Raw genomic sequence first — 25,304 nt, forward strand, 5'->3', positions numbered from 1 at the left:
CTAGGAGTATGAATCCTTGCAGTCACGATAGCTTCAAATCTCGAACTTCATAATTGATGCGTGGCATATAATAAAATAACAACTCCGCAACGTCACGAATCCTGACCAATGGCGAGGCGAACCGGCGTCTCAGTGACCACGCCCACCTCGCGCTGACTCTATAAAAGCGCGCGTCCCGCCACGGAGCTCGCCTAGTGGAGGCCTCGCTCCATGCCGGGTGGGCCGCATTTTATTTTAATTAGTAAATTATAAAAAGTAAATCAAAGTTAATTGTCGACGGTCTGCCCGTTGTTGGTGGCGTGTGTTGTTGTTGTTGTCGTCGTTCGGGTTCAAGGTGCCTCTCTCGTCTCGTCGGCGGGAGCCCGTGGTGGCGAGGTGGGTTGATCGAGCGATTAGAAATAAAAAGCCGGTGCCGCTACGTAGCGCTTGGTCAACGTAGTAACTAAAGTTACGCTTTTTTTCTCTCTCAATTCGATAACTTACAAGACCTACGAGATTGTTAAACGAGGTTTGTGTGAGTGTGTGTCACGCATTGCCACATACCCCCGCGTCCGGTTACACAATCGTCATCAATATCGTCAGCCAGGGTCTATCCGCTGCTGGATCAAGGCCTCCCCACCGCTACCTCGCGGATTCCATCCAGACGCGTTCCCATTTCTCCGGCTGCCGTCACCCTTACTCACGCAGACCCTGTGTCAGCCCCTTGCTATCAGCCCCCTACCTTATTACAGATCAATTCACACCGTATCGGTCACCCCGTGCGCCTTATTAATCTCAACGTTTATCATACAAAGCCCCGTCGCAAGAGAGAAACACAAACACATTTTTTTCGTCTGTATCGAAACGGCTGTATCGCCGTATGGATCTGCAAACTCGAATTCCCTGCACAAGAATAAGGGGTTGAACCGTATTCTTGGGTTTTTTCGGTAAAGTCACGTAGGTAAAAAAAATGAAATTAAAATTAATAAAAGTAAAATAAAAATATAACAAATATCACGGGTTGACGGCTACGCCAATACTCTTTGGTTCTTTCGGTAAAGGCACGTAGGGAGAAATAACATAAAACAAATCACGACGTTTCGATCGCAACACAAGCAGTTTTTATCAGGTAGGACAACCACAGCAAGAAAATGCCACCTGCTTGGACCCCGTGTGTCCACATCATCCCTTCCTCCCATCCTCCACGTCGCATTACCCCCCCCCCCCCCCTTGTGTATCCACAACGTGGTGTGCTGAACTTCTTTCGCACCGTACGTAGCTAAACGGAGGTGCGGGGTGGATGGACAACAAAGACAAAATCCCCTGTGTAGCGTCAACAGACTGTAGGGGCAAGTGCTGTTAGCGAGCACCTATGAAGGTCGGAACGGCACACGAGGGGGTGGGTGGCCAGCACCACGCCCGACCGCATTTGTCTCCCCAGTGGCGATGTTTACACACCACGGGAAGGCCAATAAACACTGAAACACACGTGCGCACGCAAAGGGGTTCTATGCTTCTGCTGAACACGCTTCACCCTCCTCCATTCTCTTCGTTAATACCCACGACGTGTCTGCTTCACGTGTGTCATCGCAGGTTAATGTGCGTTCATCACGAATGAAAACATTTACGAGGCCTTTACGGGTGCTTAGAATCGGCTACGTCTCTTTGCCAGCATTGGTCTGCGTCTCTCTCACCTGAGCTCGGTTGTATATTGTCCCTATTACCTGCCCGGTTGTAAGTCTCAACATGAATTGTATGGGATACCTGGCCTTGGCTACCTGGTATCTACGTACAGTAAATTTTAGCTGTGACGGTCCCACCTGATGACGGAGACTTGTGTTGCCTCCGAAACGTAATTTATTATTTTATTTCTAATATTATTTATTTTTACCTACGTGACTTTACCGAAAAAACCTCTAAGAGTATGAATCCTTGCAGTCACGAAAGCTACCTGGTCTCATCACCTGTATGCCTCCTGGTCCTCTGGTCTTTGGCGTTTGAAAGGACTCACCTGTACAGCCAGGTTCGAGTCTTACCTGTGCGTTCTGCGCCTTTGGTGGTGTTTGTGGTAAACACACATCACGACGAACCTGGGGAGCTGGTCCTGGGTGTCCCCCAGTCCTTACAAGTTCAGTACCTCAACACTCACAAGTCGTGTGTTTGGTTTGTTGTCCTTCCCCCGCACCACCGGTGCGGAAGAAGTTCAACGTACACACACACACATCACAGGTGCAGCGTACACACGTCAGAAGTGGGGAGACAAAGGCGGCCGCGCACGGTGCAAGCCTCACCGCCCCCCACGTACCCCATGCAGCCCTTAAAAGTTGCTTGCTTCACGGTTCTTGCCCCAACAGTCTACGAGACTTCAATGAGGGGATCTTGGTCTCTGTGCGTGTCTGGTCAGGCTCTAGGTGTCCCTGTTCGCCCCGACTTTGCCAGATCCTGCTCGGTATTGACAACCGCCCCCACCGCTCTACTGCTGTGTTTGCTTCTGGGTAAGGCTCTGGTTTCTAGGGAAGTGACCCCGCTGTTGTGACTGTGATTAGCAACCTCTGGTGTCACCTAGGAAGCACGGGCACTAAATGGGTCTGGCAAGAGGTTAAAAGGTAGACGGAGCTCTGCTATCGCTTGCTCTCGTCAATACTCGCGCAAGAGCCTCCCAATAGAGAACATTCAAGAGGAGCCCCTGTATATTGTGTATTTGGCCTCCTCTTCCCGCGTTGGCCGGACATCTTGGAAAAGGTGGGAATACACACACACACACTTTACCACCACAACCACCACACGTGACGTGCCGATTGTCCCGCTTGGGCGCCACGGTGGATAGGAGGTAACTACCTCGCCTGGTAGTGCAGGAGGGTCGTGGGTTTCATCCCTACCCTGATGCCTGCTGTATATTTGGAGTTTGTATGTTCTCCCCGTGGTCGCGTGGAATTTTTTCTCCACATTTACAATCAGCATCATGCGTTTTTATAGAATTCGGCTGCTATCAATTTCCACGTGATGATAAGCCACTTCGTTGAGCTATTATTTCTTTGATGGCCAGGCCGCTTCTGAAAAAGAGCTACATAGCTCGGTGGGCCTTACCTGGTGAAATAAAAAATAGTTTAAATAGCCAACGTCGCCGCGCGGTGCTATCTCTCGAAGAGAGGACAACTCGGAGGCGCTGTGAGAAGGAGCCGGAGTCACCCAATGATTATGCAAGCTCTGGGGTCCTCTTTATATCAAGGCGTTATTGGCCAATGAATGAGCGTGTGAGGGTAAACACTATCCACCGCTTCGTGGCTACCACCGCTTCGTGGCTACCACGCAAACAGCACTTTACCCCAGCACTGGGGAATATTTGTCTTTGTTGTGTATGTGTGTGAACTGATCTCCGGCCTCTCCCCTAGGTCGACTTGGCCTCAAATAAGTATCTGGCATAGGTCTGTACTGTTGATGAGCAGACAAAGAGGCAAAGGGGGATTGTTAGGAAACCTGCACCATCGTTCTTAAACTGCCGCGCCGCGAAAATCAAAGCGCCAACCTCCGGATCGTGAGTCCAACATGGGAACCGTTAAACCCACGGCAGCGGCCAAGTCCGATAAGAAGTCGTGATTGAATCGTCTCAGTCCCCCGCAGTGCCACGTCAGGCAGGCAAAAATATGCAGCCCAGCTGCCGTATGTTAGACCCAGCGTCATTTTTTACTCTGTAGCGTGGAATTTGAAGGGCGACTGCCAAAAGTGTCATGTTCAGACTGGATTAGTCAGCAGCTGGATATAAGCACACACACCCCCTTTGGAGCAAGTCCGGATGTGCGTGTATGTCAGAAGAGTGCTTGTATCATGGGATGTCGTTAACGTCCCCCCCACCTCTAACAGTATAATGTGAGAATGTGTTGCTTATATCAGAACTGTGTGCGGTGTGCTTATTTGTGTGCGGTGTGCTTATTTTCATCTTCTGTTTGATTAGCATTGTAATGCTGGGCTCTGGGAGTAGCTGAAGCTTGTATAACTAGACTTTTCGCTTTCTCACGAGCCTCATAAAATGCGTTACCCGTCAACTGGAATGTGCCGCTCGACGCTCACAGAACGTCCTGTCGAGTGGAGGTTGGTAAACATACGATGGGGGTTAGACCGGCCACCTAATAGCGTGACATCCGTGGCTGGTCACGATGACTATAATATCGCTTAAGTTTGCACCAAAGGGCAAAGATTGCACTTTTGCTAATATTTAACAATAGGATGCCAGCGTAGTGCAGTGCCTCACAGCACGAAGGGCCTGGGTTCGACTCCCGACTCGGGCGCCCTGCTCCACTGAGTGCGAGCGAGGTTCAGTGCTTATGAACGTGTGAGTGAGGTTGAAGGAGATTGAGTTTGTATGTTCGTCCCCTGTTTTGCATGGCCTTCCTCTGTTTTCCTCCCATAACCAAAAACAACCCACACAATGTAACCCATGTTATTGGCCAAAACATCCCAATACTGAATTATGTACCTGAAAATTACTCGATTGTGGTTACACATTGCAACCATCGCCCACATCCCCCTGTCCTGCATGGCAAAAACAAACGATGTCATTGTTATCGGCTAAACATCACAATGATGAAAAAATTATTGCATATTACTCAATTGGAATTTACACGCAGCTGCAGCAGCAACATTGCGCCCCATTGTGAAAACTTGGCAGGACCCTCCTGAAAAAGAGTTTTGAGACTTGGTGAGGCTTTCCTGGGCAAAGAAGCATGATAATAACTTTAACAACAGGTCTCATTTACAACTGTGCTTGGGCTGGTGGAGGCGTTACAATTAAGCTGCCTTCGGTGTTTCGTACAATTGGTGACCCCTCCGTTGTATATTTCGTACGTGTTATTTTGTACGTGTTATTTTGTACGCTATGCTACGTGTGCTTTTTGCCCCGTAACACGTTTGTTTCGCTTGACCAGGCACGTGGAAGAGTCTAAAAGGGCAAGGTATGAGCCACAATGGCGCTGGCACCACCGCCGCCGCCGTTGTCCGCCGGTCACTGCGGCACACTGCGCCGCGAGCTCGGCCCAGACGCCGACACGGGCGGCCCCGCCGCACGGGGGCGACCGGCAGGAGCCGCGACCCCCCAACTCGGAGACGGTAGCCCCCCGCCCCGGACCGACGCCGGCAGCCCGCGGCACCGAGCGCGCCGCCTCGGGTCGCCGGCGCAGGATGTCGTTGGCCCCGCCTCGACGACGCTTGCTCCTTGCCACGCCGGTTCGGGCGAGCCGAGGCTCACGGGAAGGCGGAGGGTGCAGTCGGCGCGGCCGTCCGTCCGCCCGGCCCCCCGCGCCAGCGCCGCCTCACCGGCGCCGGGAGAGACGACGGTTTTCGGGCAGTGGCAGCGGTTGGATTTCCTGCGTGGCCAAAGTTTGCGAAGGAATTCGAGGACTGCCGCGGCGGGGTTGGGTACCGGTGGCGGTGGTGACGGCGTTTTACCGCGGATCGTTTCGGGGTGGAGCGCACGTCCGGGCGCCGCTCCCCACCGCCAGCGCGACGTTTCGACGGCGCAACAGGTGGCACGCAAACCCGGAGCTCACCCCGCGCACCGTACGTCACCACAGCCACCGGCGCACGTGAACCCCTTCCTGAGACAGACGAGCGTCAATTTGCTCTTGGACGGCACCGCTGCTGCTGCTGGGTTTGTGGAGAACGCCGCGCCGGCCGTCGAGACAATCCATGACCACCGGCTGCTCAACGGAGCGAACGCCGGCAGCGTGGCGATGCCCGTGGGACCTGCCACGCACGGCGGAGTGACGGACGCGTCGAGCGGCCCGGAGCTGCCCGTGATGCAGCTGACGGCGGCCGTGCAGAGACTGGCCACGGGCGTCGCGAGAAGCGGGAGCGAGCCAATGGTGAATCCGCCATGCGGCCCCATCGCATCGCTGCGCGAGTCTCCTCCGAGCGTCCGTCCGACGACGCTGACGAGGAAGCCCAAGCCGAGCTCGCGCAAGGCGAAATCGGATCGCGCGAAAAACCCGGACGCGAAGCCGAGCGCGGGCAGAACACGGGGCGGCCCTGGGAACGCGCCGGTGCGCCGGGTCGGCGCGCGGCTCGCCGGCAAGGGCGGCGGCACGTCGGCCGCGCACTCGGGGCAGGGGCAAGACGGGCGCGAGCTGGAGCAGCGCGGGTGGAGGGCCGGCAGTCCACCCTCGGAGCTGGGCAGCGGGGACTGTGGGCAGGACGGAGAAGAGGAGGAGGAGGACGGGAGCGAGGCGGTGGAGGATGACAGTTCGGAGGACTCTTCCGCGCAGTCTGTGGACCTCATTGGTGACGACGAAGATGACGGCGACGAGGAGGAGCTGCCGGATGGACCGGACGAGGTGGGAGATGAGGTGGACGTGAGTGACGGCAGCAGCACTGACGATGAGGGAGGTGACTACGCCGCGGCCTTGGACCTCGCCGTGAGCACTGCCGCCTGCAGGTGCGACTCCCGTGCGCGGTGATGTCATCACACGGCTCTGACAGATCATCATCACCCATGATTATATTTACTGCTGGATGAAAGCTTTCCCACGTCATTGACGTGCCTCGCCTTGCGACGTAACATTCCATCAAGCCCCGAATTGTTAATTGAACTTTTTTGGCAATAATGGGTGATGGAAGCCACTTCTTTTTGTGTTTAGTTTGTTGTCCTCCCGCAGCTCCGATTAGCACGGTTGGCTACGTACAGCGCGAAATAAGTTCAACATATGTACGTTCAAGGGAGGGGTTAATGAAACAAATGTGACCAGATCATTACGTGGCTTTTAGTCCAAAAATCTATATTCGTGAAGAATCAGTTTGCATATCTCAGAAACGCGTCGATGAAAGAAGGACATTTCATTGCTGTGAACACCCGGCGTGGAATTTCAAACTTGCACGTGGCCAGGGATCGGTAAGACTGTCTCTGTCCGTCTGTCTCCCCCGCAGTGTGCCGGGCAGCGCCCAGGACGGGCAACCCAAGCCGGCGCTCGTGCCCAGCATTTTCGACAACGTGCCGCCCACCGTCTACTTTGGCACCGCGGAGGAGACGAGTGAGAATTTCCATGTTCTGCTTCATGCCGGTTCCTCTACCCAGGCAGTGGCGTAGCAGTCGAGCGTGCAGTCGGTGCAACTGCACCGGGGCCCAGGTTGTCGGGCTGTGGAGAGAGTCGTGGGCATTGGACAGGAGCCTGGAGAGCTACATTTAGTTTCTTGCATCAGGGCTCATTCCCAACCCCACAGTTTCAACCTCACCATGCCACCCCCACCATGTTGCCACCCCCACCATGCCAACCCCACCATGACGATCCCACCTTGCCACCCCACCATGCCACCTCTGTCATGCCACCTCCGCCATGCCACGGAGGGCTTAAACGCGCAAACGTTTTCGCGCAGATAGGTTCAATCCACAGCCTCACATAATTTTTTTTAGATTTGTTTAATGCGTCGGCTTTCACGACCAACATCATCTGTAATACAGGCGTTTTGGGTTAGATCTGTCTGCGGCCCTTTGCTGTACTGCCCCCTCATGGCAGCTCACTGCTCTATCAGTCTTAATGCCTACAAATCTTGATATGTGTTGGTGGTCACCGATACAAGTACCAACCAGGCTCGAAACTGCTTAGCTTCTGAGATCGGGCACATGCCAGGTAATTTTTGGCCATAGGCTTTGAATTTATATCGCGGTTTAACGTGACCCCCATCTGCAGACTCTCAGAAACACGGTGGGGCATGCTTATTTATGGGTCTCTATGTGGGTCTCTGGATGCCTATGTCAGTATATGAGGGTGGATAGCCAGCACCACGCCCAGCCGCCTTTATCTCTCCAGCGCCGACATCTACACACCGCGCCGGCTACTAATTTTAAGGCCGCGTCGACCTAGGGGGAGGCCAAGGGCCGCATCGAAGAGTGGTCACCAGCGTCGGGAAATGCAATACGGGGATCGTGAAATGGGTCCCTTCCGTTGACGCCTGCGTCCCGTTTCTCTCCTGCGCAGTCGCGACGCTGCCGTGGCCGCTGCGCAGGAGGCTCAAGTGGAAGATGAGCCCCGTGACGCCGCAGGTCGTGCGGAAGGCGTTGGCGCGCTCCCACTTCCGCCCCACCACTAGTAAGCGCCTCGCCCACCCGCCCACCTCCTCCCGCCCACCTCCTCCCGCACGTTTTCTAATTATCTTGTCACGTTACGCGATCCCAATGTCGGCCGCTGTCGTTGTCCCAAGCGGCGGTGCTCGCAAAGTCCGCGGCCGCGGTTTGCCGTTCCACCTTTGGCCGATCTTCTCCGTTCGTTCTCAGATGAAGTCGTTGGACGCTCCTACTGCTTCTTCTTCTTTCGTACGGCTGATGTTGATGCAGAGCAACGACTTCAATTTCCCATTCGGGTGGCCAAAGCCAGACAACCGCGTCATGAGCAGTGGGAGTGTATCATCATCGCCGTGATGTCTCCTTCGTATTTGTGGATCGGGGCATTGCGTCGTTTATACGTTGTACGGTCTGTTCCGGATGACCACAGTCGCACAATGCTGGAGAGTTTTTCCACTTGTACATCAGTTTAACCGCATCTGCCATAGTTTGTGCAGGCGCGGTTTACACACGCCGCATGCGCCTGATGATGACGATTGTTGTTTTGAGCAACCGCGAGCTTCTCCGGAAAGTTCGCCGAAGAAGCCCTCGGCACACGGAGAACTTTACCCAAGGAGCTCCGAGGCGTGCGTGACGCGAAACGTCGGACGTCGTGCCGTACGACCGGCCGCGTAAGCGGTACGACCCGTAAAACGCGCCAGAGAGAGAGAGAGCGCGCGCGAGAGAGTGCTGCGTGTCGTGGCACGGCTGGCCTGTGCGGGAGGCTGTGGTGCAGGTGCAGCAGCAGGCAGCCAGGGGGCAGTGTTGCGCCGGGCGCTGTGGTGCACGTGGCCGCTGTTATAAAAAATTAACTGTCGTGCAGTGGGATGAGGGGGACAGCAGTGATGCATCAACAATCCCGGCGGTCGTGACGCACCCGTGACTCACGCTGCTGCTCGTTACTGCGCCCGAGGTGGCAACGTGACGGAGGACCCGCGCCCTCTTTACCATCGGAGAGAGACGGGTTTATTTTTCTCCGTGAGACATCAGTGGAAGCCCTTTCCTGATGACGACCGCTTGTGTTTCGATCGATGCGTCATCGTTTTTTCGTTATTTTCTTTGAACCTACTTACGTGACTTTACCGAAAGACACAAAGAAAAGTGGAAGTCGCCTTTACAAATACATGTAGTTTGTTATTGTTATTAAATCCCGAGCCTTCCCCATAAAATCTGAGATATAAGAAGGGGAAAAAAGTGATTTCTTTACTTAATATTTCTTTTATTCACTGATTACTTTTCTTATGCTACTCATTGCGGGCGGTTTAAATTTACTCTGCTCAGTCGGTGTGAGCAGCTGAGGTCGTGACGGGCTTCTTTTTCTCATTCCTGTTGCTGCTCCATGTCCCCTGTAGCTTTCCCGTTCTGCTGTCATGCTTGTGTGTATGTTGAACTTCTGTTGCACTGTACATAGCCAACCGTCTACTTCATTGAGGGCGAAAGTGGCACGTAAAATGACGACTGATTGAACGATTGAAGGGATTTGCTCCATGCCGAGGAAATGTCTCCTGACTCAATAAAATGAGTACACTTTGTGCAAAGTCAAAAGTACAGGAGCGCTTCAATGTGGTTGTTCCATTGTCGTCGCGCGGAAGAAAGAAAACTGTCGCGTCGTAGGAATGTGGGCGTTCCACCACCGGCAGATAAATTAACACGGATGGTGCGTGTGAAATTACACGGCGACAATTTGGGAAGCCCTTCATCCAGCAGCGGAAGAGTCATGGCTAACGGTGATGGTGATAACGACATCGGGGTTCCGCGGTGGTGAGATGTTAACTACCTCGCCTGGTATGCAGGAGGTCGTGGGTTCGATCCCGACCCTGATGCCTGCTGCATATTTGGAGTTTGCGTGTTTCTCTCCCCGTGGTCATGTGGATTTTTCTCCCGGGTCCTCCGGCTTTTCTCTCCACATTTATAATCTACGTGCTTTGAGAGTATTTGACTGCTATACATTTCCACGCGATAAGCCACTTTGTTGAGTGATCATTTGTGGCGAGGTTGCTTCTGCAAAAGAGCTTTTAGAGTTCCGGTAACATAAAAAGTTTAATAGTTGAATGGCTGAATGTAAAAAGTAAGTGGGATTGGGCAGGACAGGTCTCGCTGGAAGGGACGGAAGTCGAGACTAATAAAGGAGTGGCAGCCCAAGGAGGGATCGCAACCCATCGGGCTGTCCATCAGCGATGACGTTACCTCGTGTGCAGGTGATATACGAGTTATGACGGCTTGGGGAGAGCTTCATTCAGCAGTGGACTGATCATGACGGTGGCGCTTTTGACTTTTTAATCCAATCAGGGCCTTCGACTCGAGGCGCTTGACGTAGCTTACAAAACGATGGGTTGAGGAATGAGTGGAGGGGGATGGGAAGGAGTGGAGTGGCAAGGGGAGGGAAGAGAAAGAGAACGGGCAGTCGCGAAGAGGGTGAGGCTTGAAGAGAGGAGAACGGAAAGGGTGGTTAAGGAATTGACGGTGGCCCGTGCGTGCTTCATCGGCGGAGGGAATGGATGAGAGTGGCCAGGCCAAGCGGGCCTGGTTGGCTTTGCCTGCGAGGGGATAACCTGGCGCGGCGCCGCTCTGTCCGCAGAGAGCCACGACTGGCTGGGCTGCTGGGGCCGCCACATGAAGTCCCCGGGGTTCAGAGCACTGCGTGAGCACCAAAAGGTGAGTCTCCCACTCCGTCGCTTCTAACCCAAAGCGTTTTAACTTGGGAATTTGTTGCGGTCGAGCAGAGGCATCGAGGTTAGTGGCCGCCGCACTGAACCCCGGTGACCTGAATTCCATTCTCGCGCAACTGGAGTGAGCAAAATACTTATGTGTCTATGTATATGTCTCTGGTTCTGTGTTTTATCTCTCTCTCAAATTTAGCATTCTCAGGAAGAACGTAATCAACCAGGTAGGGTGTTGACTGTTATGTTGTCCGACTCTCTGTTGTATTACATTACATTTCTAAGTATACTAGATTTGTGTTTCTATTTCATTTATACCTGATGATGATTGCTTGTGTTGCAATCGAAACGTCGTATGCTAGTATTTCATTTATTATTTTCTTTTGATAGGTGACTTGACCGAAAGAACCAAAGAGTAATTCCTGCAGTCACGAAAGCTCCAAATAAACGACGAATTAAAAAACAACGTTGCAAACGAGGCGTGAGGAATGCGATGAGAGTCGATCCAATTCCCTCTGGGAAGGGGGCTTTAGGGCGGCTCCTCCGTAGTAGAGGCTCTTCCTCCGTCAGCAGTGGCCGCGAGCGAGCGATCGCACGGCCGCACCGTTGTTCCCGTGATTCGTACGATCCCTGCGACTCATCCCGCGTCTCGTCTCGTCCCACCACCGTTGTCCACCCCGCAGCTGAACCACTTCCCCGGCTCCTTCCAAATCGGGCGCAAGGACCGGCTGTGGCGGAACCTCTCGCGGCTGCGTGCGCGGTTCGGCCAGCGCTCGTTCGGCTTCGTGCCGCGCTCGTTCGTGCTGCCGCAGGACACCCGCGCCCTCCGCCTCGCGTGGGCCGGAGGCGGCGGTGGCGGCGGCGGCGGCACCCACGTGCGCTGGATCGTGAAGCCGGTGAGAATTTACCGAAGCGGCGATTGCGCCCGCCCGTCTCGCGAAGGATTTCTGGGGCTTGTGCCGTAGTGCTATTGTTGTTATTATTTATGATTATTATTATTATTGCGCCACTTGTTGACCCAGGAAAGGCGAGATGTTAACGGAGTTTAACACGTGGTAGGCTTTCGCGATTAATATCATCCATAGTAGAGGTTTTTTGGGTTAGATCGCGTAAATATTGAAATGTGTCGTTAAAACCCGCCACCACCCGACACAGCCAATTAGTAAGGTTTGTCACGTAAACAGAACGTGGCCAATTAGTCACTAGTACAGCACCACCGGTGTGTTGGAGAGCCAAGCCGCAACATTTACAATCCGAGTACGATGAAGCTAGTTGTAATTACGAGCGAAACGTCGTTAACTGCCTCGCCTGGTATACAGGAGGTCGTGAGTTCGATCCAGACCCTGATGCCTGCTGCATATTTGGAGTTTGCACGCTCTCTCCCCGTGGTCGCGTGGATTTTTCTCTGGGTCCTCCGTTCTTTTTTCCCTTCCACATTTAAAATCGACATGCGTTTATTAAAGTATTCGGCTGCTATAAATGACCACGTGATAAGCCACTTCGTTGAGCTATCATTTGTGATGGGCAAGTCGCTTGTGAAAAAGAGCTACACAGCTCATTTGGGGCCTTACCTGGTAAAATAAAAAATAGTTTAGTTTTTAGTTTAAATGGCGGGCCGGATGCAAGCCCGCTGGCCGCCACGGGATTCCCCGCTGCACCGCGTGGTGAAGCGCGTGGGCGTGCGTGCGACTGTCTCTCCAGCCGGCGTCGGCGAGGGGGATCGGGATCAAGGTGGTCAGCAAGTGGAGCCAGCTGCCCAAGATGAGGCCTCTACTTGTACAGAGGTAGCGCCACTCGTCATTTTTGTGCAACACGTCGACTTTCGCGACCAAGATCCACGAGGTTTTTTTTTTAGATCGCGTAAATATAAATGTGTCAGGTTTAACAACGCATTTATATTAACGCGATCTCACCCCAAACAAAAACTAACCTCTAATTGTGAACTCTTGGTTTTGACGGTGAAATTCGTGGCGATACCGTTCGTCGACGAAGTGCGTTTCATTATTTTTTTCCAGGTAATTTTTTTCGTTTATTTACTTTAGACAATGACTACGACCTGACACCAAAGCCTGAATGTGGCGAGACTAAATGAGCGAATCTGCATGAAGACTGGTACGGAGATAATTGAGCGAACGAGCGTGTTGTTTGTCACGGCTGCTCAGCACGGGGCCCTAAAGTCCCAAAAACACCGGTGGCCAACTTGGGAAAAACTTTCGTTGGGAGGGAAACTCCTCGGTGGAGCCGTGCGAGGGAAGAAGCGGAAAGGGATGAGTGTTCTGACCTGCAGCGAGTGGGTGAGCGTCGTGAGTGTCCGGGTGAGCGGCTGCGTTGTTGTCACCTGAGGAGTGGTAGTTGACACAAGTCTGCGCGGGAGACCCGAGTCCCCTGACGTGGAGCAGGAGGACTCGACGAGTGACGCGACGTGAGCGGGTGAACTGCGGTGGTCGCGTTTGAAGAGCGTGACGGGCAGGCGACTGACGTGCGTGCATCCGCAGGTACCTGCACAAGCCATACCTCATAGACGGCAGCAAGTTCGACCTGCGCATCTACGTGTACGTGAGCTCGTACAACCCCCTGCGTGTCTACGTGTTCAAGGACGGCCTGGTGCGCTTCGCCAGCTGCAAGTACGTGCCCGGCGGCGAGCCGGTCCCGACGGGAGATTGTGCGCACTCGGAGTTGTCCTCATCTTGGACGTAGATTCATGAAGTTGTGCGTGATGATGACCCCGGTTGAATTAGAGAGCGGGGTTGTTCATAAAAGCAGTGGTGTGGTGATGGTGACAGGAGGACAGCGTGGGAGGGGTTAGGGTCGGTTCGGTTATGTGTGTGTGTGTGAACTTCTTTCACACCATACTTAGGCCACCATGCTAATCGGAGGTGCGGGGAAATGAGTGATGGGGGTTGGGGTAGACCTGGTCCGTAGCTGGGAGGCAGTAGCAGCAGGAGGATGGGCAAGGGAGAAGAGATGTGGGGGTTGTTTTAAGGGAGCACCAGAAGCAGGCGAGAGTGAAGATGGCACAGTGCAACAGAGCATGAAGAGAACGTCATCGATGGCACCTTTTTTTGCCAGGATCACGGTTCGCCTTTTGGCGTTCTCTGGTCTGACACTGGGCCCTAAAGAAGACTGTCTCTGGTAAAGGCCAATCAGTTTCAAAGGCAATGCCAAATTATAATCGGAGCATTCTAGATTTGAAGCTTTCGTGACTGCAGGAATCCATACTCTGGTTCTTTCGGTAAAGTCACGTAGGTAGAAAATAAAATAAATCGCGACGTTTCGATTGCAACACAAGCAATCATTAGGTGGGAAAACCACAGCAAGAAATTTTTTTTGCATGTTCACCACAGGTACGTGTGGTTAATGCGAATTTGATTCCTTGCAAAAGGCTTCCATTTGGTGTTTTAACATCTTAACGCCACGGCTTACATCAGCGGCGAATGACATCTGAACCCAGCCTTGTGATGAAGTATGATCAAACAACCCCCATGGCCAGTACCACTCTCCCCGTCCCAGAGATGCGTGTAAGAGTCCAGGTTTTCCATTGAGACTACAGTCAATGTTGCCGTTGAATCGGCGATCCCGATGATGACGTGTCTGTATTTTGTCTGTGCGCCTCATCGTATTGACACATGCGTGTCTATCTCCCCATGCACACCCTCAGCGGGAGTGGCCCAGGTAAGTTGCGGCTGAGTGTACATGTGTTTTTGCACAATTAGTCATTTACAATGTTATATGGATTCGCACACGTCGCAAAGTCCCCCTCCCCCGCGGACTTTAACGTGCTGCCACCGTCACACGCTCGCACGCACGCACACACGCTCGCTCGCACGCAGGTACTCCTCTTCCACGAAGACTCTGGGCAACCGCTTCATGCACCTGACGAACTACAGCATCAACAAGAACAACGCGGCCTACAGGAGCAACGACGACCGCACCCAGTGCGAGGGCCACAAGTGGTGAGCGCCGGACGCTCTGGGACCCCCCCCACCTCCCCCCCCACCCCCCCTTTCTCTCGCTCTCGCCGGCCACGGACCATTGCTTAAAACTGTCCGATGCGCTTTCCCGGGTCATACCCGTGCGTCGTTTGGGGCGGTGGCCGACGTTTCGCTTCACGTGCTTCTTCAGGAACTCGGATGGAGTGGCTCGAATTCTCCCTCGATTTTATATCTATCTTTTGTCGTTGTCCTTTCCTCCCGCACCTCCAATTAGCACGGTTGGCTACGTACGGCGTGAAAGAAGTTCAACATACATATAACGTTTCCGGCTGCTGCTGAGATGTTCACCACCGATAAATACCAGGGTGAACCCACTTGCTGTACTTCCGTACGCGTCTGCGTGGTATGTCTGCGTGGTACGGACCCGTGAGGGGCGTGATAGCGCCCTACGGCGCAAGCTCGAAACAAAACACAAAACCCGTCGCCAGCGGGAGACCGTCTCAAACGTTTGGTGGCGGTCTTGCGAGGAGGAACCATCGTCGCGCGCTACTTCACTCACGGGCGCCGCCGTTGGGTGGGCGATTCGCGCCGGGGAGAGTTCACCGTGTTTGCGATCCGGGGCGGGGTTCTCTCATATACGTTCTGCCGGCTGGCTGCGTTGCCAGGGTGTGGACCCGTTGTTACCGCTGCTGCCACCGCCGCCGCCGGCTGTCAAAACGTTTGTGCGACGGGGTGCGGCGTGTGTTTGGCCGCGGCATACACAGAACGAAATTGCCCGGCGAGCTGATAAGCGCCCACCCACGCCGGACGTGTCGCTCCTGCCGTGGGCGTACCACCAACCGCGTACCCACCCGCCCACACGCGCACACACGCACACACATGCCCACCCGCACGCACGCAGGTGATAAGCGGCACCGGAGAGCGGAGGGCACGAGAGGGGAAGAGATAAGGGCGCCACTTTCAAACGGAGCGCTTGTGAAGACGGGCGGTGGCGGAATGCTAATGGCAGAGCGCTGAGCACACAGGGCGGGGGTAGGGGGGGGGTCGGCGGCGGTGCCGGCGTGTGACGTGTTTGCTCTCTGTGCCTCGACTTGGCAGGGCCTTGAAAGCGCTGTGGGGCTACCTGTGTGACAAGGGAGTCGACTGCCGCCTGATATGGGAGCAGATCAAGGATATCGCCGTCAAGACCGTCATCGCGTGAGTGCCCCCCCCCCCCCGCGTCATCGCGTGAGTGCCTCCCCCCACCCTGCCCCCCGCGTCACGCGGCCGCCCTTGTGGCGTGGGACGGACGCGGACTGATTTGTTTCTTTGGTTTTATAATCGATGGAGAAACCTGACGTGGTGTGTAGGGGGTTACGTCTCCGCATGCACTCGCGACGGGAAGGCCTATTTATTTGTCCTGGCATACGCTGGAAAATAGGCATTTGCTGCATTGTTGTCCAACTGGCTCGTAACTTTTTGGCCACTCCACCACCACCACCACCACCACCACAGGGGAAGGGTCTCCAGAATCCGGCGAAATATTGGGATTGTGGTCTGGGGTATGGAGACCGAACGAATTTATTTTATTTTATTTATTTTCTCTGCGGTGAATTTTTTTTCTCTCGTTATTTACGTATTCTTTTTTTTATTTGATAAGCAGTGGGGATTTCTTTTTGGATTATCTGTGTACGGAACTGGATAATTGATGTGCAGCGTTGTGGGATGCAATTGCATGAATGACACGATATAATGAAAACATTTTCATGATATCTGGTACCAGTGGTTCGTTGCGAATCAGGATGATACAACAATGGTTCATTGTGATACAGGATTATACAACTCATAATAGATTGGGGCGGGTAGCATGGTGGGGGAGCGCCGAGTGACATCTGAACCTGCCCTCGCCCCCCCACCACTCCCCATCTTCACCATCCCTCATTGACCAACGTGGTGAAGTATGGTCAAATAAGCTTCATGACCAACAGGGGGTGAGGAGCCCATCATCCAGCAGTGGATTGACATGGTCTGTAAAATCATTACGTGAGTATCAAAGCTAGTAACCTATGGAATTCATGAAATTCGAGCCATGGCACATTGGACCGTGATTCCAAACCCCAGTGATAAAAACCTAATGAGATGGACCCAGACTGACCTCACTTTGTTGTTAGTGCGTTGTGGGCACTGTGTGAGCATGCTAGATTTGAAGCTTTCGTGACTGCAAGGATTCATATTCTTGGGTTTTTTCGGTAAAGTCACGTAGGTAAAAAATTTAAATAAAATAATATAATATTTGAATTTTTTACCTACGTGACTTTACCAAAAAAACCCAAGAATGTGAGCATGCTACGAACCTGGCAATGTAATCCCGGACATGGCTGACATCCGTGGCGAATATCCGAACCTGTCCTGGGCAATGCCCCAAGTTGACTTATCTCTTAATGAACACCTGGTGCGATGTGTAAACATCCTGACGCCTGTATATTTGGAGTTTCCGCGTCTCTCTCCCCGTGGATTTTTCTCCGGCTCCTCCGATTTTGCCCTCCACATTTCGAATCAACGTCACGCGTTTGCAGTATATGGCTGCTGTAAATTTCCACGTGGGATGAGCCACTTCGTGGAGCTATCAATTTGTGGACGGCCAGGTAGCTCGGTGAGCATTACCTGGTAAAATAAAAAAAAATAGTTCAGTTTATAAGTTTTAAAAATAGTTTCGTAACTTTTTTTTAAAGCGTGTCTGCTCGCGTGTCCCACGCAGCTCGGAGCCGTTTGTGAGCAGCCTGCTCGCCCAGTTTGTGGGGAACCGCCGCTCCTGCCACGAGCTCTTCGGCTTCGACGTCATGCTGGACGAGAAGCTCAAGCCCTGGCTGCTGGAGGTCAACATCTCGCCCAGGTGAGCCGCGTGCTCTCGCCCCTGCCGCTCCCTCCCACGTGGTCCGCGCCAGAAAGCCGTGCAGTAGATGCTGGATTATAAGCACACCTTGTGTATGAGTGCACTTCTGATGTATAAGCATCCGATGGGGGAGGTGGGATCGTTAGGGAATACTCCTGATATAAGCACACTACTCCAGTTTCCTCCCACGTGTATAAACACTCATTCTTAGTCTTAAAACATCTTAATATTTAGAGGAGTGCAGAGCTCGGGCAAATGTTGGCAACTGCTCACCTCCTGGCTGCCTTTCAGCTTGTCTGTGGATCCTCGACAAGGCTGAGATGCAATTTGTATAAATGACCCCATGTAAAACTAAACCTTATTTTTCACCGATTTTCCTGTAAAAAGACCAAAATCCTCCATCCACTTTCACAGCATTAAAACCTTGCGACGCGTTTCCTGCTTCTGCTGCATGCGACTTATTTACGGCAGCTTCTTCAGGAACTTCTCCCGCGCGCTAAGAGTTTTTTGACCGCCTTGGCGAGGGTTTCTGCCGTTGTGCTTCATACCCCTCTCCGACCTGGGGCGCCACGGTGGCGAGATGTTTTACTGCCTCGCCTGGTAGACAGGAGGGTGTGGGTTCGAACCCGACCCAGACGCCTGCTGTATATTGGGAGTTTACGTGTCTCTCTCTCCACCGTGGTCGCGTGGGTTTTTCTCCGGGTCTTCCGGTTTTCCCCTCCACGTTTAGAATCAACGTCACGCGTTTGGAGTTTTTGGCTCCTATACATCTCCACGCGATGAGCCACTTCGTTGAGCTCTCATTTGTGGCCAGGTCGCTTCTGAAAAAGAGCTATAAAGCTGCTTGCGTTGTGGCCGAAACGTCGTGAGAATTGTATTTTATTATGTTTTATTTTTATGACTTTATTATTTCCCTTCTACGTGACTTTACCGAAAGAACCAAGAAGATTAATCCCTGCAGTCACGAAAGCTTTAAATCGAAAAATATACAAATAGTTTAGTTTTTAGTTTAAGTGGCCTGTTGTCGCGTAGTGCCGTACAGCACAACCGCGAAAAATCTTCGCAGTCGAATTTAAAACTCGCAAGCCCGGGTGGGAGAGTTGACGGGAACGCTGTGCGGTGGTGCGCCCGTGTGCGTCGCAGCCTCCATTCGAACTCGCCGCTCGACGTCGCTGTCAAGGGCCAGATGATCAAGGACCTGTTGAACATGGCTGGCTTCCAAATTCCAGCCAGGTAGGGGGAGACGCACGCACATGTTCACGCGCACACGCGCTCGCACACACGCACACACGCACTCACGCACGTTACACGCTCGCGCATTGCACGCGTCACAGCGAGCGGATTCCCAGCTTGCAGGGAGGCGGTGACGGAGTGAGAACCGGGAGCGACGTTGCCACCAACGAGCGCTCCAAGCACGCGTTCTACCTCTCCCCACGCAACCTCGACGAGGTGAGACAATATTCCACGTCCAGCGAAGCGTCGCCTCCCTGCCTGCCTCCCTGCCTCCCTCCGTCCCTCCCCTCCCTCTCTGCCTCCCTCCCTGCCTCCCTGTCTCCCTCCCTCCCCTCCCTCCCCTGCCTACCTCCCTCCCTCCCTCCCCTCCCTCTCTGCCTCCCTCCCCTCCCTCCCCTGCCTGCCTCCCTCCCTCCCTGCCTGCTTCCCTGCCTCCGGGCGTTTTCCCAACGTGTGAGTTCTCGTTACCTTGCTCCTCTTTTGCCATTCGTTCCTCTCCTGGGCGATGATCTCCACGTCCCACTCCACAGTCCTTCAGATCTAGGCTCGCCACTTGGAAGCACCTTTTCCAGGCCAATGTTTCGCAGAAGGGGGGAGGGGGGCGATGTCGCTGCCGTGTCTAATCCCAGTTGAGTAATTTTCGGGTAATTTTTGAGCATTGGGGATTCTTTGATATGCCAAAAGGGGAAAAGCAACAGTTTTGAAACGTGGCATCAGGGTGCCTAGCACCAATTACATTGTACGGTGAGTCTATGCTGTAACGCGTGTTCACACAACGCGTTTTCACCATACCATGGTTGTTCTATCGGGGGATATTTTTTGCACGATGCGTAACGGCGCCCGTTGTTATAACCCGGTTTATGAGCAATCGACGACGGACTACTTGCTTCGCCTGCGCTGCCGAGCGGCATTGGAATTCTGGGTATACGCACGGAATGATACGGTCCGCGCGGCGGCTTACTCTCATATCAGTACTTTTTTCCCGCCATGGGAATAGCTGCAAGGTGACTCAAATGTGATTGAAATGTGCACTGTTTTATTCATGCCCAATAAACGTGTGCACAGTAATTCCTCACTTAGCTCGTTTCCACTTTACGCGGCACTTTTCAGCAACGCACGAATCGCGTTAAATGAGGAATTGGTGTACGTTTATATTTTTGCTTCCTTTTGCAAAAAGTGTGTTTGAATTAACGGTTTAAATAAGCTGAGACAGGCGGAATATTTCTAACGAGCGTGCGTGTGTGCTCCGTGCGTGTGCGTGCGTGTGTGCTCCGTGCGTGTGTGTGCGTGTGTGTGTGCTCCGTGCGTGTGTGTGTGTGTGCGTGCGTGTGTGCTCCGTGCGTGTACGTGCGTGTGTGCTCCGTGCGTGTGTGCGTGCGTGTGTGCGTGTGTGCTCTGTGTGTGCGTGTGTGCTCCGTGCGTGTGTGCGTGTGTGCGTGTGTGCTCTGTGTGTGCGTGTGTGCTCCGTGCGTGTGTGCTCCGTGCGTGTGTGTGTGTGTGCGTGCGTGTGTGCTCCGTGCGTGTACGTGCGTGTGTGCTCCGTGCGTGTGTGCGTGCGTGTGTGCGTGAGTGCTCTGTGTGTGCGTGTGTGCTCCGTGTGTGCTCCGTGCGTGCGTGTGTGTGCCTCACGGCGCCGTGGTCTGGTGGCGGTGGGCGGCTCAGCGCGGCACGCTGCTGGACACGCTGACGCCGGGCGACGTGCGGGTGCTGGTGGAGGCGGAGGACGAGCTGCGGCGGTGCGGGCGCTTCGAGCGCGCGTTCCCCTCTCCCTCCCCGCGCTACCTCGTCTTCTTCACGCAGCAGCGCTACCACGACCTCCTGCTGCACCGCTGGACGTTGGTGCACCCGCCCGGCACCACAGCAGGTGCCGTCGCGGTCCCGCCTCCCCCATCGCTCGCCCGCCCGTCCGCCGATGACGCGATGCCATGCGGCGATTCGCTTTTAGGCCACGTCATGGTCTGGCCAAAATCTGTGTCGTAACACCCCTTCGCCACCTGACATAGCCAAACAAATTAAGGGGACATCCATTTAGTAGGTACGCAAAAATCTGTCAAATTGACCCCTCCCCCCCCTCCCTGTACCCACGCGTACTTTTTACACCCCCCCTGCTTGACGCACCCCCCTCCCCCCCCCCTCGAATCCTATAAAACGGCTGATATTTAATCCACGCAGAAACGATCAAGGATTAACAATATTAACGTGTTTAAGCAAACAGTCCACCGCCGGCTGCATGAAATAATTAAGTTGCGTACCTTGGCCACTTATTTTGCTGAGCTGCGTGATAGCTGCAGTCAGGGGTACGGTGGCACACGAGTGACACCTCTCCCACAGTCCCACTTGTCCCGGTAGTGCTTGTCTGACAGCTGAAGAAACTGAACTGTTTGAAAGCCAATGTAGACAAATTATTATCGAGGCTTCACCACCCCCCTCCCCCCGCCGTTTCCTATGCGTACATTGTCAGTAGACCCCCCCCCATACGCAAGCGTACGCATTTGGGTTAACCCCCCCTTCCCCCTCCACGCGTACTAAATGGATGGCCCCTAAGCTGTCACGTTTACGAGTGGTTAATGACGCGCCGGGTGTTATTGTTTCGGCTCGCTCGCCGATTGAAGTAAAATAATTAAATTCGCATCGCGAACATTTTTCAGTGAGACGCGACATCGCGCTTGAGACTGCGCCAAGCATCTTCAGGACAAGATCCAGGAAGTTGGAATAAAATGCAGGGAGTCAGAATGGGGGTCTTTATCATCACGTGACTTCACCCAATAATAAAATGCAGGGGGTGGTGAAGCCTTACTTGATACAGCTGTCGTGGCTGTGACGGTTCCACCTGAAGACGGAAGCTTGTGTTGCCTCCGAAACGTCGTGATTTTTATTTTATTTTACTTTTATTAATTTTAATTTTTTACCTACGTGACTTTACCGAAAAAACCTAAGAATAACAGAATGGGGGTCTTTATCATCACGTGACTTCACCCAATAATAAAATGCAGGAAGTCAGAATGGGGGTCTTCACGTAACTTCACCCAATAATGAAATGTTAATCGTAGTAATGGCTTTGAAAACCTGCCACGTGCCAAGTCGATTTGTTTATGAAGATGTAGCCCAACAATTTCTTGCTCACGCCACTGCTGCTGGATGGGGCCTCCTCTCAGAGGGAGATCTAGAGAGCCCCTCCAGAGAGCAGTGTTGGCCCTCTCTTCCACGACGATCGCCCGACCGTGTTGGAAGAAGAAGCGGGAATTACCCAAACTTTACCTCACCGCACGCAACCTGCTGATTGACGAACTGTGGCGTTGCCCATTCGCACTGCTGGGTGGACAGAGGCAGTTGTACCGTTGTTGAAACTTTCTGCGTCGTGGGATGGAATCGATCCGACGACCCTCTGGGTTTTGCAAGTCCGTGGCGCTAGCCATTACGCGACAGCAGAATCCCAGCGGGCAGGACGCAGTCGTAACATTCTAACGAATCTACGTTTCTTGTTCAGGCATCGATCTTCTGAAGCGCCTTTGCAAGAAGGGCGTTCACCTAGGCCCTGCAGAGGACCCCGCCCACATCGTAAGTAGAGGTCGGGAACGGTGCGGCGCTCGGTGGTGTGGCGGTGGCGGTGGTTGAGTGATTGTGGTGTGAAACTACTGGACATCTGTGAAAAAGAGCTCCGAAGCTCATCGGATTTATCCAGGATAAATCAAAGTGGTGGTGTGATTTTGGTGGTGGCGGTGGTGGTGTGGATGTAGCGTGGCAGTGTGCTTGTGGAGTAGTTGCTGAACTTACGAGAGGGGGGCGGTGGCGCCGTGGTTGGTGCACTGCACTCTAAATCCACTGACCCCAGTGATGGTGTTGGTGGTGTTCTCAGTGGGTGTTGTTGCACTGCGTTACGAACCCGGCGACCCAAGTTCGATTCCCGCTCACGGCCAAACACCGCTGATGATTATCTGAACCGGTGATGGGCCTCCCCTAGGTCGACTCGGCCTCAAATGAGTACTGGTGCGGTGTGTAAACATCGCCACTGGGGTGACAAACGCGGCCGGGCGTAGTGTTGGCCACCCACCCCCACGTGTGCCTTGCCAACCTTCATAGATGCTCATCGCTAACAGCACTTGCCCCAACAGTTTGTTGAGGCTATGCGGGGGATCTTTGTCTTTGCTCTAAGTCCAACTCGTCGTCGTCATGTTCCTCTCCCTGCCCGCTCCCTCGCCCCTCGCCCTGCGCAGTGGACTCCGTCGGCGAGGTCGGAGCCTCGTCCCCGCGCCGTCGTCACTGGCGAGGCCGCCAGCGCCAGGTGGGAGACCCTCGCGGGGAGACGCTCGCAGCTCGGGCGCCGGCAAATCGAGCCGTGCGACGAGGGTGGAAAGCAGCAGCAGGAGGAGGAGGAGAAGCGTTGTGACCTGCAGTGTGTGGAGAGAGTGTGTGGGTGGGTGGGTGGGTGGGTGAGTGCGTGAGGGAGTGTGTAGGTGGGTGGGTGTGACCTGCAGTGTGGAGAGTGGGTGGGTGGGTGAGGTGAGTGGGTGGGTGGGTGGGTGTGTTGCTGTGACCTGCAGTGTGGAGAGTGCGTCAGTGAGTGAGGTGGGTGGGTGGATGAGTGCGCGGGTGGGTGAGTGCACGAGGGAGTGGGTGGGTGGGTGTGACCTTCAGTGTGGAGAGTAAGTGAGTGAGGTGAGTGGGTGAGTAGGTGAGTCAGTGAGGTGAGTGGGTGAGTGAGTGAGTTCTTCTGACCGGCAGTGTGCTGGTTGAACAGTGGATGAGTCAAACCAGTCAGGATGGCGGAATGGGTGAGTAAAGTTTGTGGGAGCAGTTGTTAGTATTATGGTTGTGTACCCAGGAAGGCCTCACTGAGTCTCATGACTCATTTTCAGGAGGGTCATGTCATATTTCTGCAGTAGGGAACAATGCTCATTATGTTATATTCCTAATGAGTTGTTTCCAGGCGATTGTTTTCTTAATGTGTCGGATTTGCACCGTAATGCCAGAGACACAAGGACCTAAACTCTTACGAATGACGTGACGGGATCGTTAACATCCACTGCGAAGCAGATTATATCACGGGTAACACCCGTGCAGTATTAACCGGGGCAGCCTGCTTAGACGCCAACCGTCAAACCTCTGCGCCAAACGGTGAATGGCACCGCCGCCCCGGAGGCGGCATAGCAGCGACACGGAACGGTCTCTTTAGTCAAGTTGACCTGTTTAACCAGGTGAGAACCCAAGAGACGACCAGGGCCAGGCTCGTTTGCGAGAGTGATGAGGACGCGACCGAGGGCCGACGAGGCTTGGCTAAGGTTCAGGTCGCATCGGCCACCGTGGCCGACTATTGTGACGGGAATTGCAGCCGAGCAAAAGCCTTCGCAAGGCGGAGATTGCAGTTTTCGCGGGGTGGGGTTGAGGCCATCGCAGTTGAAGCCGACGAAAGTTTGTTAAGGGGAATGATTGGTGGTCAGGGTTAAGGGTTATAGTTAGGGTTTGGGTCATCAGTTGTGGCCGACTCCAGTCTGTTAAGGGTTATGGTTTGTTGTCGGGGGTTCGGGGTAGAGGTCAGGCCTGGGGTCACATCTCTTAAGAGCCGTCTGCCGTGATGAAGTGTAACTAATTTCTAAACAGAGCCATAACTCGCGCGGGGAGGGTTTTTGTCATTTCACCGGCGACCTCCACAAACGACGGCACTCCGCTCCACGTCTCGGTTGCTTCCCAAGTGGCTTGGGAATGAAACGCCGCGTTGATTTGGCCGTCGTTTTACGTACTTATTCTCCGAGCCCAGTTTGACTACGGGTGGCCAAACATGAAGTCGGCTCCGTTATTAGGTGTTGGTGTGGGGGGGGGGAGGGTGTGTGTGCAATTCCACCCTCCCCCGCTCCCCCTCAATATTGTCAGGTCACCCACTCAATTGGTGAACTCTGTAAGTCTTCTTAGTCGGTCACGCTTTGATCTTCCGTGCGCGGTAGTAGTCATCGTCGTTGTTGCCTAAAATTGAAAGCACTTTGTTGACGAGCGATTTCGTCACGAATTTCATAACACCTACCCCGCCCTTCCGCGCAACTCTTTCGCTGCTTGTGACGAGACCGACCGACGTTCGCTTTCGCAGGGCGGCCAAGCCTCCCGCGAAGGAGCCGGAGGAACGGGAGAAGGAGCCTACACCTGGGCCCCAGGTGTGCGGGATAAGCTCCAGCCTCGGATTCTTGGCTCTCTCGCAAACCCAGGGCGTCCACCGAGCCTACCGCGCGGCCGGTAGCGTGGGCGACGTCGCTTGACACCTCCGCGCCAACCCCCGCCCGTCGTCCCGTCGTCATCCCACACCTCTCGACAGCCCTGCCTCCCGAGTCGCATGGCCCCATTCTACACAATCTCGCACGTCAGGAGATTGTGGAAGGGTTGTCCCCTACTACGCAAAAGGTGGTACGCTCCGAGGCAGCCGTCCGCACCTGGGAAGAAGTTGCGATATGATGGTGCGTGCTGCCAGCGGGGCGAGCCACCGCGCTTGGTGGAGTGGGGGGGGCAGGTGGGGGGGGGGGGGTTGGTGTTTCACGGAGTTTGCCACCCGTGTCGGC

The 25,304-nt window shown here is 54.1% G+C and overlaps 1 protein-coding gene across 3 annotated transcripts in view; it reads left to right on the forward strand.

The window, feature by feature from the left end:
• Positions 1 to 205: 205 nt before the first annotated feature.
• Positions 206 to 25,304, forward strand: part of LOC144724675 (uncharacterized) — a 30,325-nt gene continuing 5,226 nt past the window's right edge. The window contains exons 1-17 of one of the 3 annotated variants that reach the window (XR_013586554.1): positions 206 to 375; positions 4,902 to 6,406; positions 6,895 to 6,998; positions 7,944 to 8,054; positions 10,644 to 10,720; positions 11,409 to 11,621; positions 12,427 to 12,509; positions 13,221 to 13,349; positions 14,556 to 14,678; positions 15,756 to 15,854; positions 17,395 to 17,529; positions 18,673 to 18,762; positions 18,879 to 18,978; positions 20,425 to 20,626; positions 22,250 to 22,320; positions 22,977 to 23,044; positions 24,842 to 25,202. Coding sequence is in view for 2 of the 3 variants with exons in the window: in XM_078603981.1 (XP_078460107.1) it covers positions 4,941 to 6,406; positions 6,895 to 6,998; positions 7,944 to 8,054; positions 10,644 to 10,720; positions 11,409 to 11,621; positions 12,427 to 12,509; positions 13,221 to 13,349; positions 14,556 to 14,678; positions 15,756 to 15,854; positions 17,395 to 17,529; positions 18,673 to 18,762; positions 18,879 to 18,978; positions 20,425 to 20,626; positions 22,250 to 22,320; positions 22,977 to 23,044; positions 24,842 to 25,007 (3,237 nt within the window). In the remaining variant the exon portion in view is untranslated. Of the gene's footprint in view, positions 376 to 4,901; positions 6,407 to 6,894; positions 6,999 to 7,943; positions 8,055 to 10,643; positions 10,721 to 11,408; positions 11,622 to 12,426; positions 12,510 to 13,220; positions 13,350 to 14,555; positions 14,679 to 15,755; positions 15,855 to 17,394; positions 17,530 to 18,672; positions 18,763 to 18,878; positions 18,979 to 20,424; positions 20,627 to 22,249; positions 22,321 to 22,976; positions 23,045 to 24,841; positions 25,244 to 25,304 lie in introns of those variants that run through there. The other 2 variants (XM_078603982.1, XM_078603981.1) reach the window with 2 other exon arrangements.

This window comes from Lampetra planeri, chromosome 21 (assembly GCF_965212315.1).
Source record: "Lampetra planeri chromosome 21, kcLamPlan1.2.h2, whole genome shotgun sequence".
NCBI lineage: Eukaryota > Metazoa > Chordata > Hyperoartia > Petromyzontiformes > Petromyzontidae > Lampetra > Lampetra planeri.